Source organism: Triticum aestivum, chromosome 1D (genome assembly GCF_018294505.1).
Source record: "Triticum aestivum cultivar Chinese Spring chromosome 1D, IWGSC CS RefSeq v2.1, whole genome shotgun sequence".
Taxonomy (NCBI): domain Eukaryota; kingdom Viridiplantae; phylum Streptophyta; class Magnoliopsida; order Poales; family Poaceae; genus Triticum; species Triticum aestivum.
Genome location: NC_057796.1, coordinates 302,429,620 through 302,444,727, shown reverse-complemented (window position 1 = coordinate 302,444,727; position 15,108 = coordinate 302,429,620). Strand labels below are relative to the sequence as shown.

At 45.1% G+C, this 15,108-nt stretch overlaps 1 protein-coding gene across 1 annotated transcript; it reads left to right on the top strand.

The window, feature by feature from the left end:
- Nucleotides 1-10,380: 10,380 nt before the first annotated feature.
- LOC123168851 (QWRF motif-containing protein 7) lies at nt 10,381-12,510 on the top strand. Its single transcript, XM_044586717.1, has 5 exons — nt 10,381-11,158; nt 11,242-11,478; nt 11,584-11,673; nt 11,785-11,892; nt 12,124-12,510. Exons 1-5 carry the CDS (start codon nt 10,577-10,579, stop codon nt 12,235-12,237), a joined length of 1,131 nt encoding a protein of 376 aa, XP_044442652.1. The 5' UTR covers nt 10,381-10,576; the 3' UTR covers nt 12,238-12,510.
- Nucleotides 12,511-15,108: the final 2,598 nt, after the last annotated feature.

The following is a 15,108-nucleotide window of genomic DNA, read 5'->3' as shown; positions in this document are numbered from 1 at the left end:
AAGTGATCCACACAGGGCTTCGCTTAAGCACTACGTGAATATGACCGGAGGCGTAAACTGTGGAGGGGGGCGCCGCACACGACTTGGAACAATTGATGTGTGTTCTAGGCGCCCCCTCCCCACGTATATAAAGGACGGAGGGGGAGGAGGCCGGACCTAGGCGCGCCCCAAGTAGGAGGAGTCCTACTTGGGTTCCTAGTAGGATTCGGCCCCCCTTTCCTTTTACCGGAGGAGGAAAGGGGGAAGGAGAGAGAGAGGGAGAAGGAAAGGGGGGCGCGCCACCCCTTTGTGGGCTGGTGTTCCTCCCTCCTATGGCCCATATGGCCCATATCTTCCCCCGGTGGTTTCCATAACCCACCCGGTACTCCGATATGTACCTGAAACATTCTGAAACACTTCCGGTGTCCGAATACTATCATCCAATATATCAATCTTTACCTCTCAACCATTTAGAGACTCCTCGTCATGTCCGTGATCTCATACGAGACTCCGAACAACATTCGGTCACCAAATCACATAACTCATATAATACAAATCGTCATCGAACGTTAAGCGTGTGGACCCTACGGGTTCGAGAACTATGTAGACATGACCGAGACATCTCTCCGGTCAATAACCAATAGCGGAACCTGGATGCTCATATTGGTTCCTACATATTCTACGAAGATCTTTATTGGTCAAACCGTAATGACAACATACATTATTCCCTTTGTCATCGGTATGTTACTTGTCCGAGATTCGATCGTCGGTATCTTCATACCTAGTTCAATATCGTTACCGGCAAGTCTCTTTACTCGTTCCTTAATGCATGATCCCGCAACTAACTCATTAGTCACATTGCTTGCAAGGCTTATCATGATGTGTGATGACCCACAAGTATAGTAAATCAATTGTAGCTCTTTTCGATAAGTAAGAGTGTCGAACCCAACGAGGAGCAGAAGGGAATGACAAGTGGTTTTCAGCAAGGTAATGTCTGCAAGTGCTAAAATTGTAAGTAACAGAGTAGTTTGATAGCGAGATAATTTGTAACGAGCAAGTAACGATAATAGTAGCAAAATTGCAGCAAGGTAGCCCAATCCTTTTGAGGCAAGGACAGGCCAAAATGGCCTCTTATGTTAGGCAAAGTGTTCTTGAGGGTACACGGGATTTTCATCTAGTCGCTTTCACCATGTTGGTTTGATTCGTGTTCGGTACTTTGATAATTTGACATGTGAGTGTACCGGTGCTTAGGTGTTGTTCTTACTTGAACAAACCTCCTACTTATGATTAACCCTCCTGCAAGCATCCGCAATTACGAGAAAAGTATTAAGAATAAATTCTAACCATAGTATTAAACTTTTGGATCCAATCGGCCCCTTACAGAATAGTGCATAAACTGGGGTTTAAGCTTCTGTCACTCTCGCAACCCATCATCTAATTGCTAATCCACAATGCATTCCCTTAGGCCCAAATATGGTGAAGTGTCATGTAGTCAACGTTCACATGACACCACTAAGGGAATCACAACATACATACTATCAAAATATTGAACACATATCAAGTTCACATGATTACTAGCAACATGATTTCTCCCGTGACCTCAACAACAAAAGTAACTACTCACAAATAATAAACATGCTCAAGATCAGAGGGGTATTAAATAGCATATTGGATCTGAACATATAATCTTCCACCAAATAAACCATATAGTAATCAACTACGTACAAGATGTAATCAACACTACTAATCACCCACAAGCACCAATCTATAGTTCCGGTAACAAGATTGAACACAAGAGATGAACAAGGGTTTGAGATGAGATGGTGTTGTTGAAGATGTTGATGGAGATTGCCCTCCCCAAGATGGGAGAGTTGTTGGTGATGATGATGACGATGATTTCCACCTCCGGGAGGGAAGTTCCCCCGGTGGAATCGCTTCGCCGAAGGGCAAAAGTGCTCCTGCCCAAGTTCCTCCTCAAGACGGCGGCGCTCCGTCCCAAACGTCCTCTCCTTATTTTTTTCTAGGTCAAAATGACTTATATACCAGAAGATGGGCACCGGAGGTGGGCCTGGGTGAGCACAACCCACCAGGGAGCGCCCGGGCTCCCTGGCGCACCCAGGTGGGTTGTGCCCACCTGGTGGGCCTCCTCTGGTACTTATTTTCTCTAATATTCTTCATATATTCCATAAAAATTCTCCGTGAAGTTCAGCTTGTTTGGAGTTGTGCAGAATAGGTAGCTTGACGTAGCTTTTCCAGGTCCAGATTTCCAGCTACCGGAATTCTCCCTCTTTGTGTATACCTTGCATATTATGAGAGAAAAGGCATTAGAATTACTCCAAAAAGCATTATTATGGATAAAAACATCATAAATAACAGTAGGAAAACATGATGCAAATTGGACGTATCAACTCCCCTAAGTTTAGACCTCGCTTGTGATCAAGCGAAAACTGAAATGGAAAAACATGTCCACATGCTTAGAGAGAGAGGTGTCGATGAAAAAAATACGGACATAGAAGCATCATGTTGATTATTATAACAACAACAAACTTAAACATAAGACTCTTATTATAGAACTTTTATCATAGACTTCTCATGAACAAGTGACAATTCATCACACTATTGAAGTATAAAGCAAAAACTCTATTAGAAACCAATGCTAAGAATTGTTTTTCAGTAGTAGCATAGTTTCGTTGAGCACTATCTAGAGTTTTACTAGCATAATGAATAACAGCCAATTTCTTATCAACTCTTTGTCCTAGAACAACACCAACAACATAATCACTAGCATCACACATAATTTGAAAAGGCAAGTGCCAATCAGGTGGTTGAACAATAGGTGCAGAAATTAAAGCTTTCTTGAGTGTTTCAAAGGCTTCTAAACAATCATCATCAAAAACAAAAGGAATATCCTTTTGCAAAAGATTCGTAAGAGGCCTAGAAATTTTAGAAAAGTCTTTGACAAATCTCCTATAGAAACCAGCATGACCTAAGAAACTACGAATACCTTTGATATCTTTGGCATTTTCTCAATTGTATCAACCTTAGCTTTGTCCACTTCAATACCTCTTTCAAAAAATTTATGGCCCAAGACAATACCTTCATTAACCATAAAGTGGCACTTTACCCAATTCAAGATAAGATTTTTTTGCTCGCATCTCTGCAAAACTCGGTCAAGATTGCTTAAACAATCATCAAAAGACTTCCTATAAACAGAGAAATCATCCATGAAAACCTCAACAATCTTTTCACAAAATTCAGAGAATATAGCAGTCATACATCTTTGAAAGGTAGTAGGTGCATTGCATAAACCGAAAGGCATACGTCTATAAGCATAAGTTCCGAAGGGACAAGTAAAAGTATTATTTCCTTGATCAGGTTGAGAAACAGGTATTTGTGAAAAACCAAAATATCCATCAAGGAAGCAAAAATGTGTGTGCTTAGATAATCTTTCTAGCATTTGATCAATAAAAGGCAGAGGGTAATGATCTTTTCTAGTTGCTCTGTTTAATTTTCTAAAATCAATTACCATTCTATTGCCTGTAATTTTTTTGTGTGGAATAAGTTCATTCTTATCATTAGGAACAACAATTATACCTCCTTTCTTAGGGACACAATGAACATGACTTACCCATCTACTATCAGCTATGGGATAGATTATACCTGCTTCCAGAAGTTTTAATATTTCCATTCTTACCACTTCTTTCATCTTCGGGTTTAACCGACGTTGGTGATCAACAACGGGTTTGGCATCAGGTTCCATAATAATTTTGTGCTGACATAGGGTAGGACTAATGCCCTTTAAATCATTAAGAGTATACCCAATAGCAGCTCGGCGCTTCCTTAGAGCTTTCAATAATCTTTCTTCTTCATGTTCTGAAAGGTTAGCACTAATAATAACATGATATATCTTCTTTTCATCAAGATAAGCATATTTAAAAGTGTTTGGCAATTGTTTTAATTCAAACATAGGATCACCTTTAGGTGGAGGAGGACCTCCTAGAGTTTCAATAGGCAAATTGTGTTTAAGCAGAGGACATTGTTCAAAGAAAATCTTATCTATTTCATTTCTTTCATGCATATGTAAATCATTTTCATGGTCTAGAAAATATTGTTCTAAAGGATCAGTAGGTGGTACAACAATAGAAGCAAGACCAATTATTTCATCCTCACTAGGCAATTCTTTTTCATGAAGCTTTCTACTAAACTTGGAAAAGTTAAACTAATGAGACTAATCACCAAAACTAACACCGACAGTTTGTTTCTCACAGCCAATTCTAGCATTAACAGTGTTCAAGAAAGGTCTACCAAAGATAATGGGACAAAGTCATCTTGTGGGGAACCAAGAACAAGAAAATCAGTAGGGTATTTTATTTTCCCACACAAGACTTCAACATCTCTAACAATCCCAATTGGTGATATAGTGTCTATATTAGCAAGTTTAATAGTAACATCTATGTCTTCTATCTCTGCGGGTGCTATGTAATTCATAATTTCTTGATATAAGGAATAAGGAATAGCACTCGCGCTAGCACCTATGTCACATAAACCATGATAACAGTGGTCTCCTATTTTAACTGAGACAACGGGCATGCCAACAACAGGTCTATGTTTATCCTTTTTATCAGGTTTAGCAATTCTAGCAGCTTCTTCACAGAAGTAAATAACATGCCCATCTACATTTTCTTCACAATGCATTCCCTTAGGCCCAAATATGGTAAAGTGTCATGTAGTCGATGTTCACATGACACCACTAAGGGAATCACAACAAACATACTATCAAAATATCGAACACATATCAAGTTCACATGCTTACTTGCAACATGATTTCTCCCGTGACCTCAAGAACAAAAGTAACTACTCACAAATAATAATCATGCCCAAGATCAGAGGGTTATTAAATAGCATACTGGATCTGAACATATAATCGTCCACCACATAAACCATATAGTAATCAACTATAAGATGTAATCAACACTGCTAGTCACCCACAAGCACCAATCTATAGTTCTGGTAACAAGATTGAACACAAGAGATGAACTAGGGTTTGATACGAGATGGTGCTGTTGAAGATGTTGATGGAGATTTCCCTCCCCGAGATGGGAGAGTTGTTGGTGATGATGAGGACGACGATTTCCCCTTCCGGGAGGGAAGTTCCCCCGGCGGAATCGCTCCGCCGGAGGGCAAAAGTGCTCCTGCCCAAGTTCCGCCACGAGACGGCGGCGCTCCCTCCCAAAAGTCATCTCCTTATTTTTTTTCTAGGTAAAAATGTCTTATATACCAGTAGATGGGCTCCGGAGGTGGGCCTGGGTGAGCACAACCCACCAGGGCACACCTGGGCTCCCTGGCGTGCCCAGGTGGGTTGTGCCCACCTGGTGGGCCTCCTCTGGTACTTATTTGCTCCAATATTCTTCATATATTCCATAAAAATTCTCCGGGAAGTTTCAGCTTGTTTGGAGCTGTGCAGAATAGGTGGCCTGATGTAGCTTTTCCAGGTCCAGATTTCCAGCTGCCGGAATTCTCCCTCTTTGTATATAACTTGCATATTATGAGAGAAAAGGCATTAGAATTACTCCAAAAAGCATTACTATGGATAAAAACATCATAAATAATAGTTGGAAAACATGATGCAAAATGGACGTATCAATGTGCTTTACCGAGAGGGCCCAGAGATACCTCTCCGATACTCGGAGTGACAAATCCTAATCTCGTTCTATGCCAACCCAACAAACACCTTCGGAGATACCTATAGAGCAACTTTATAATCACCCATTTACGTTGTGACGTTTGATAGCACACAAGGTATTCCTCTGGTATCCGGGAGTTGCATAATCTCATAGTCAAAGGAATATGTATAAGTCATGAAGAAAGCAATAGCTATAAAACTTAACGATCATTATGCTAAGCTAACGGTTGGGTCTTGTCCATCACATCATTCTCCTAATGATGTGATCCCGTTCATCAAATGACAACACATGTCTATGGTTAGGAATCTTAACCATCTTTGATTAACGAGCTAGTCTAGTAGAGGCATACTAGGGACACTGTGTTTTGTCTATGTATCCACACATGTATCAAGTTTCCGGTTAATATAATTCTAGCATGGATAATAAACATTTGTCATGATATAAGGAAATATAAAATAACAACTTTATTATTGCCTCTAAGGCATATTTCCTTCACAGTCACGTTGGGCGAGGGAAAGGGCAGATGGATTAACTGGTGCAAGAAGGCATCATTAACAACCGCTTGCAACAAGTCAGCAGCAAGCACAAAGATCAAGGGCGACAGGGGATCCCCTTGACGCACACCACATTTGCGCTTGAATTTCCTGCCCGGGCAACCATTTAAAAGAACTGAAGAAACCCCCAAACCATATATAGATTTCATCCAACTAAGCCATTTCTCATCAAACCCAATATGCTTCATAATATTCATCATGGGTTCGTGCTCAATTGTGTCAAACGCTTTGGCAAAATCCAGTTTTAGCAGAGCAATCTCTCGTGAGGATGTTTGACAATGATGGATGAATTCAAAGGTCCAGGCCAAGCAATCCTGGATCGTTCTCCCTTTGAGGAAGCCATATTGATTCCTGTGCACAATTTTTGAGATCAACTTCTGCAGACGATTAGCGAGCAACTTGGTGACAATCTTGAGACAACAATTTAGCAATGTGATCGGTATATAGTCATTAGCAGATTCAGGCGAGGCCAACTTGGGAATCAGGGTGATGTATCCCTCACTGATACTAGTAATATCTAGCTTGCCCTCATAAAACTCATCACATAGTTTGTAAAAGTCCCCCTTTATAGTCTGCCAGCAGCTCTTCAGAAAGCACCAATTGAAACCGTCGGGTCTGGGTGCTCGATCAGGTGGCATGCCGCGCACCACCGCATCAATCTCATCATGTGAGAACGGGACCGAGAGTTCCTCCAGTTCCTCCACTCTACGTATGATTCTGCTGAGGTCAAACTTCATGGTGGTGGGTTTTGATGTTCCCAATCTCTCCTTGTAAGCAGTGTATAGGATCCCCTCCTTACCTGCATGATCTAGCACAACCGCATCATCATGACGCAAGGACGTAATGGAGTTGTGTGTGTACCTCTCAGTCACCAAGGCCTGGAAGAGCTTAGTGTTTTCATCTGCGAATCTGAAATATCTTATTGTGCATCTTTTCCTCCAATATTCATTCTGGTGACGTAGGAGCTCATTCAGATGTTTTTTGAGAACACATCTAAAATTTGCTTCCAAAGGAAAGATGCCCCTTTGGTCTTCTAAATTATCAAGGAAAAGCAAGACATCATTACTATTATGTATCAAATTCTTGAGCCTGGAAATCCCTTTGCTCCACTGTTTGAGATCATACCGCAGGGTTTTGAGCTTCTTGCAGATGAGAGAGGCCGAGTTTGGAGCAAAACAAGGCTTCGACCAAGAGCGTTGGACAACCTCAGAGAAGCCATGTTGTATGACCCAAAAGTTCTCGAATCTGAATAATTTAGATTTAGGGATTTTAGACTCAATGGTAACCACACAAGGTATGTGATCAGACACTGGTTTACCATAGGCATAACCATAGTTTTCGGGAGGGACGTGGTCCAGTTGGAGGAGGTGAAAAACCAGTCAAGCTACTCAAGAAGTGGATCCTCCTGCATATTACTCCATGTAAAGGATATCCCTTTAACAGGAAGCACGGTTGTGGGTATTCACCTTTTTTTCCTTTTGGTGCTTCTCACCCAAGCAAAATTTGTTTTTTATGGAAGCACATATTTTTTTCTCTGTAGTTTTCTCGTGGATGCGTAGATTTTCCCTTTTAGAGTGTGCTTCTCGTGGATGCACAATTGTTTCTCTCTTTTGTGTTCTCGCGGAAGCAAATCTGTGCTTCTTGTGGATGCATATTTTTTTCTTCTCTTTTGTGTTTCTCACATAAGCAAATCTATGCTTCCACGAGGAGCAAATTTGTGCTTCTCGTGGATGCACAATTTGTTTTTCTCTTTTGTGCTTCTCGTTGAAGCAAATATGTACTGCTTATGCTTCTCGTCAGAGCACATATTTTTTCCTTTTCGAAAAGCACACTCGCTGAAGCAAATCTGTGCTTCCACAAGAAGCAAATCTATGCTTCTCGTGGAAACAGAGATTTTTTTCCCTTTCTGAGAAGCGCAGTTGTGCTTCGCCAAAAAACCATTTTTTTCTACAAAACCTAGGGAAAAATGAGGCAAAAACCTAAATGCAAAATAAAACACACATCTAAAACCCTAAAACGCAGAAAAAACTAGAGGAAGCACCCAGCACATGACACGCGCCGGCGGTTGGACGCACCATTTAACGTGCTCTCAAAGCACAAAAGTGACCCTTGCGGGGCTCCCGCAAGGGATAACTGTTCGTTAGTTGGTCTCTCCAAGTTGGAGTGGCCACATGTGCAGTTTATTTGAAGAAATAAAAAAGAAGGGGTCATTCGCCAGGAGAGCTAAAATAGTGAACGAGTAGAGAGAGCTGACTTGGCACCCGATCATGTGTCACCAGAATCAGACGGCTGGAAGGGCGTTCGCCAGGACAAATATGTTGATATATGGTTCCAACATCTTGCTTGAATAAGTATCATTTTGTTCGAATGGTTCGCAACGTCTTTCCCTACGGCCGAATCAGAGGCCACGTTCCTATCAAGAGATAGACACACCATTTCTCTCACCTAAAAGATGCCAGTTTTATCTTTCCTAACGTTGACGCCTCTCTTTCTCCCAGCCCGCCTTCTCATGTACCTTTTTTTTCGATAAAGGATGGATTTTATTGACTCAAAGTGAAGCATCAAAAGGATACAAACAAACAAATGAGTATACACCCGGCCTCTGCATAGCTAAGATGCACACAGCCAACACCAACGCACGCACACAAAACACGCCGGCAAATAGCGAAGTCATACTAGACCAAAACTATGCGTAGGCGAGGAAAAAAGAAAAAGGCCCCAAAGCGATCAGATCACGATCGGCAAACTATAACAATGACCATATCTGCACCGACAATCTCATTACACCACGCGGACGACGACGTTCTTCAACAGCAACGCGTTAAGGAAGGGAGCGACACTCAAGTGTCACCGTCACCGGATCCAGCCATCCAAGACTAGAATCTAGGTTTTCACCCTGAAGAATCAGTCCGAGCATTCCGAACAATGCCTTCAACAAGGTAACGATGTAAAAACATCGCCATTGTCAGGTATACCCAACACAGGCGAGACCAAGGCTTTCACCCCGGAGCTCTGGACTGGGTGCTCAAGTAGCACCACCATCGAGGTCATTCATGTGTTGTCGCCACCACTTTTCCACGATCCCAGTAGCTACAGGCGATATGCCCGCTGCCACCGCACAACAATCCCTCTGCATCAAGACATCGTCCACAGTTTGCATTTCGCCGCCGAAGTCAGCCATCACATCTGCAGAGATGAAACTCTCATAAAATCTTTTGATGGAGGCCATAATCCATGGCGAGGCCGCCGCTGTCCCAGATCCAATCTCCCATGACATAGTCCTAGGTGGACACCAACAGCCAGCACCATGGGTTGTAGCTAGCCGGCAACCTGGGCGGCCGCCGATCATGTGCATGTATGTCCACGCATGTGTATGCATATGCCTCCATGCACCAGCCCTGTGTGCTTCCCCTGATCATACTCCAAGCCATAGAGATCATCCAGATCGGAGCCTGAATCACCAGTTAGCTGCCAGATCTGAAAAGATCGGGAAACTAACAACATGGGACGACGACGGCCAGATCGGGAGACACCATGCCATGGACAGATCAAGAAGCGAGCGGCATGGGACAACGACAGCCAGATCGGAAGGCAATCACCTGGGGAAAGAATAGAAAAAAACGGGCTGGGACACCCCGCCGCCGCCGTCCGCCGGCGGCCGGCCTCCTCTCCGGCGGCGGCAAGGTAAACGGGGCTGCGTGGAAGGGCCTCCGAAGGTAGCTGCGGCGGCGCCTGCAGAGTCGCTGGAAGCGACCCGGGAGGCTAGCGGGTACGAAAAGAAATTGCAGCTTGCGCACGGCCAAATTGAAAAGGATTCTAGGTCACCATGGCGTACCGGCACTCAACAGATGGCGTACACCTGCCCGCCCTCTCCCTTTCTCCCACCAAACCCCACCACTTCCAGAACACATGCATCTGGAAAAACATGCTGAAAGAACTTTCCATGGTGATGGTGTGCACACAATCAAAAGTCACAAGTGAAATGATCTGATGGTGTGATGAGTACGAGTAACTATTAGACGTACGACCAGGAAAGATTTGAGGAGATGGTCGACAGGTCGAGAATATATGGCATCTGGTTGCTCCGTCGTGCCTCATGAGAGGGACGCGTCCTCGCGTGCATGGAATGGAAGAACCACCTGTTCTCCACCTATATCTAGTGGCGTTTTGGAGCCGGCTAGTGTCCTTGTGATGCATCTTTCATTCTTCTCCCCCCTAGTCTTTAGGATGCTGCGAACACCGCGCTTGCTCTGATCCATTCGGAGAAGCTTAATTTTATTTATTTATTTATATAATTTATTAACTTATTTGTGTATTCGTAATTTTATATATTTATTAATTTATCGGCCTCCGTCGTCTATGGAGTCCGCCGGCGGTAGCATCCCTAGGCCGCAGACGGCGTCCGCGCGCCGGCTGGGGCGCAGCTCCAGCTCTGCTTCCCGCGCCGGCGCTGGGGCGTTCGCCTACGACGGGATGCGCGCCGCGCCGCTCTTCTCCTCGGCCAACTTCGCACGCTCCCTCCGCAAGGCGGCCTCGTTCGGCCACAAGAAGAAGCCAAGCCCCGGCGACGCCGATGCAGCCGCGCAGCCGCCCCGCCGGGCACTGAGCAGCAAGGACCAGAACACTGTCCACGGCGCGGACGCCGGGGCGGTGACGCTATCCCCCCTCCGGTCGCCGCCACAGCCCGGCGTCGGTGCGAGGCAAGGCCCCTGGGAACCGACGAGGCGGAGGCGGAGCACCGGGGGGGCGTCGCCGGACGAAACCCCGGCGGATAAAGTATCGGCTGGCGCGCTGAGGGACATGATGGCGCGGAAGAGGGAGGGGTCCGAGAAGGAGGAGACGGTGCACCGGGCGCGCGTGCTCGCCACGCGGCTGCTGCAGTGGCGGTTCGCCAACGCTCGGATGGAGAAGGCCGTCGCCCGCGCGACCTCCGCAGCCGAGGTGAGCCATGCACGCATCGTGTCCTTCAGCGGCCGAGTATATTGGTGAGGTGATGGATGGTCATGGCACCTGCATGCATGCAGAACAAGCTGTTCTACACGTGGCTCCGCGTGGCGGAGCTGCGCAACATCCATGCGGCGAAGCGGATCGTGGCGCAGCGGCGGCGGCAGAAACTGAAGCTGGAAAGGCTGCTGCGGCCGCAGCTCCCCCTCCTCGCACCATGGGAGTCGCTCGACAAGCCCCACTCCGACGCCGTCACCGACCTCGCCGGCGCCCTCTCCGCCGCCTGCACACCTCTCCCCGTAACCGCCGGCGCCCAAGTATGCAGACGCACTCCCCCATAACACAGCGCGCGCGCGCACACACACTTGTTTACCTCTCACTCCCCTCCATCTGACAGCTAGGGCGCAACACTTTGCATGCAGGTCGACATGGAGTCGCTCCACGAGATCATGTTCGCCTGCGTGGGCACGGTGACCGAGATCGAAGCCAACGCCGACACGTTCTACGCCACGGTACGCACGCAACAATCACGGCAAATATAAAGTTTCCCCGGTTCCTGCACGTTCTCTTCACGTACGTACTCGACTCCGGTGTGACTGCATGTCGCCGGCGCCTTTCTGCAGGCCGGAGCGACGAGCGGCGCGCTAGGCGAGCTTGCAAGCACGATACGGCAGGAGGTGGAAGGGCTCGAGGAAGCCATGCGGCTGTCCAGGATCGTCACTCGCTTGCAGGTGGGTGTTGGTGGCACGTCGTTTTTTCTGCCCCCAGTGATGTTTCACCGGAACAGACCTACTCTGAATCTTGTACCGTACTGAACTTCTTTCACTTTTTGGACCGATTCGATCGATCTTTCTCACGCAATACTCCTTTGCTTTTCTAAGTGCCATTCGTACGTCGACTAGTTGCACTATATCTACATTTCTGCTTAACTATTCAATTCTTGTGTGAGTCCGGTGCTGCAGATGCAGGAGGCGAGCCTTCGAACGAACTTAGTTCAGGCGAAGCATAAGCGTGATCACGACATGGGAGTCGCCTTCGTCGCCCCGGCGACTGCAGCTTCCGGATGGTGCTATTGAGTTTTGATCAGTCTCACACGCTAGCTATGGCTAATTTAAGATAAGATGCCAGGCTTGTGTCATCGTGACAGACCGACGGGAGATGTCACCTCTCTAGACCTGATTCATGTATGTTTGTCCATTTTAATAAATAAATTACGTTTGTAGTAATTTGAGTTACTCGGGGCCCGGGGTATGTGTGTTGAACGACCGTGTGCTGTAAATAGTGGGTTTCCTGGGTAGGCAGGCATAAACTTACATTCAGATACTGTAATTTGAACCATTTGGAGACCACCGACAAGACTCTGTCATGGCCTGGGGCATGGAAAACATCCAATACTATCCCTCAAACGTCCGCGAACGCTTCCGAACATCCAAATTCCGGCAAAGCCGTAGCAAACTTGGGGGGCTTTCCCGACATCTGCCCAGCCAACCAAAAGCCACCATGTGGGACATCAGAACACCCCCGTCCCTCCTCAACCTCGACATGCACATGCGTAGATGGATGAAACCGGATAAATATGGGATAGCATTGGATGACTCCACCCCCTATCCTGTCCGTGCACACGTCCCGGACAGGCCCGCAGACATTTGCGATGTCCTTTTGGGGGTTTGTGTTGGATGCCCTTAGCTCGTTAATGGCAATGGCCTGCCGCGTGAAATTCACCTGCTTCCTATTCAATGCAAGCATAACTAGCTTTGCATATGTTCAAACTTCAATTTAGATAGCTCCAAGCACCGCAGCTAAATTAAATCACCTCGGTAGCACATAACTCCTCAACAAATGCACTTCCAATATCCAGTGAAAGCTTAACTAGCTTTGCATCCGTTCGAACTTCAATTTGGATAAGAACAACAACCAAATTAAATCATCACGGTAGCACATAACTCCTCAGCAAAGGCACTTCCAATATCCTTCACACGTGCAGGGGTAGACGACACATGCCCAAAATTTCAGTGGAGGCCCAAGTGAAGGAGGGCACATTTGATTTGCTATCTGAGGTCCCAACTAGTAAAAAGTTGGGCTTCAAAGCTAGAGAAATAGAAACTGACTGGGGGCCTAGGCCTACTCGACCCAATGTGGGTCCGCCCCAGTCAACACGACTGCCATGAGAGTCGCGGGCAACCACGCCCTTGCCACCATGACTCTGTCTAGGCATAAACGTTCCATCCGGATTTAACTTTAGAATTTATTTTATGTTATATTTAACAAATTGAATTTTGCACGCCTGCGCTCTTAACTAAGATGTGCATGTTATTTTCAAATATTCAAATGTTCTTTGTTTTCTATATTAAATTTCTGATGGTCAACTTGTCTGATTAAATATTTTGTGCTCCATATGTTTAATCTCACATACAAAAGCCTCTGAAACATCCCAAGATGTTGCCCGGAGGGGAATGTGAATAGGATTTTTTTTATAGATTTGACTTTATGCTAATGCGGAAATAAACTAGCTAGGTGGCTAATTTTCAAGCACAATTTTTAAATACATTAATTAACTGCACCAAAAACTTAAGCTAAACAAGATGTGCACAACAAAGATACATGCAAGCACATGTATGTTGGACAAACTTACATAAGATAAGGAAACAGAGGATAATAGCAAGATATTGAAATGAATGATAGGAGCTAATAATTCACACTAAGCACAATTTAAATCAATAGTAGCAAGTATGAGTTACGCAAAGTGAAGGGGGCACGAGACAACCAATCGTTTACTCAAGTTCAAGTAGTCACTCGTACTCTAGTCTCCCTGGAGAGGCGCAAGATCGTAAAGGCCCTCAAAGACCAATCTTCTAGCCTTGTTCTCTGAGGCCCCACTAAACTAAGTATGAGCACACCTTCGCTATGAGTATCCTCTTCCTCCACTCCAAAGATGTCAAGCTCAATAACCACTTGACAATCCCCAAAAGGGGCAACTGGGACCTCTTCACAAACTCCACAAAGGGGTTACCAAGGCAATAATCACCAAACTGTCTAGGAGGCGGTGTCCTCCAAGAGTAACAAACTCAGGGGTTCTCACCCGAATAAATCAACACGCAGAGCTCAAACCAATGAAACAAATGCAAAGAAAGAACAAACTAATGCTAAATCCCTCTCTCACGAATCTCATCCAAAGATAATTATACTATAGAGGGATGAGAGGAGAGGAACAATGGAGGATGTCAAGAGATGACTCCTAGATTCATGGGGTACTCATCCTTTAAATGGTTTGGGGTTTTGAGGCTTGGGGGAGGAGGATATAGCTTAAAATTATAGGGAAATATAATACCCAAAAGACCTTTTCATTGGGAAAATGCCCCCCCCCCCCCCCGAGGTTTCGAAATCAACTTCCATGTAAATTACATGTTTTTCTACATATTTGTTTCCACATCAATACTACTGAAACTAACAAAGTTAACAAAATAATGTTATGAGAGTAACAGTTGTACATGTGAAAAGAACAAACTTGCACACTTTACTTATTTTAGTTGAAGATGTTTTATGGATGCACGGTTACTAGTGTGTTGCATATAAAAGATTCTACAGTGACCCTCTGGAATCGACCTTGGGTGTCGGATTCATATTCGTCGAAAGATTTAATTCCTTGGTCATTAAGGTGAGGTGACAGACAATGACCAATTCTAGAAGATCAATGAAGGAGAGTTCCAGTCACCTCTCTGCACTCATACTTTCATCCTATGATTCATATTAGATGTAGCGACCAGACCTCAAATGGTCTGTGCTGCTGTGCACCAGTGTCATCCCTGGATCAGTAATGCTGACACGCACAGTACAAATGGAGGATTTATAACAGAGTAGCAATCACACACTTATTACATCGAATATCTCCAAAGAGATTAAGTATGATAAATATGGCTTAAGGCCATCTAAAAACGATAACAGCGGAA

Excerpts from the sequence above, each read along its gene's own strand:
- LOC123168851 (XM_044586717.1), top strand. The coding sequence starts at position 10,577 with ATGGAGTCCGCCGGCGGTAGCATCCCTAGGCCGCAGACGGCGTCCGCG. Across the intron at positions 11,479-11,583 it reads CCGTAACCGCCGGCGCCCAA|GTCGACATGGAGTCGCTCCA; the intron begins GTATGCAGACGC and ends CTTTGCATGCAG. Across the intron at positions 11,893-12,123 it reads GGATCGTCACTCGCTTGCAG|ATGCAGGAGGCGAGCCTTCG; the intron begins GTGGGTGTTGGT and ends CCGGTGCTGCAG.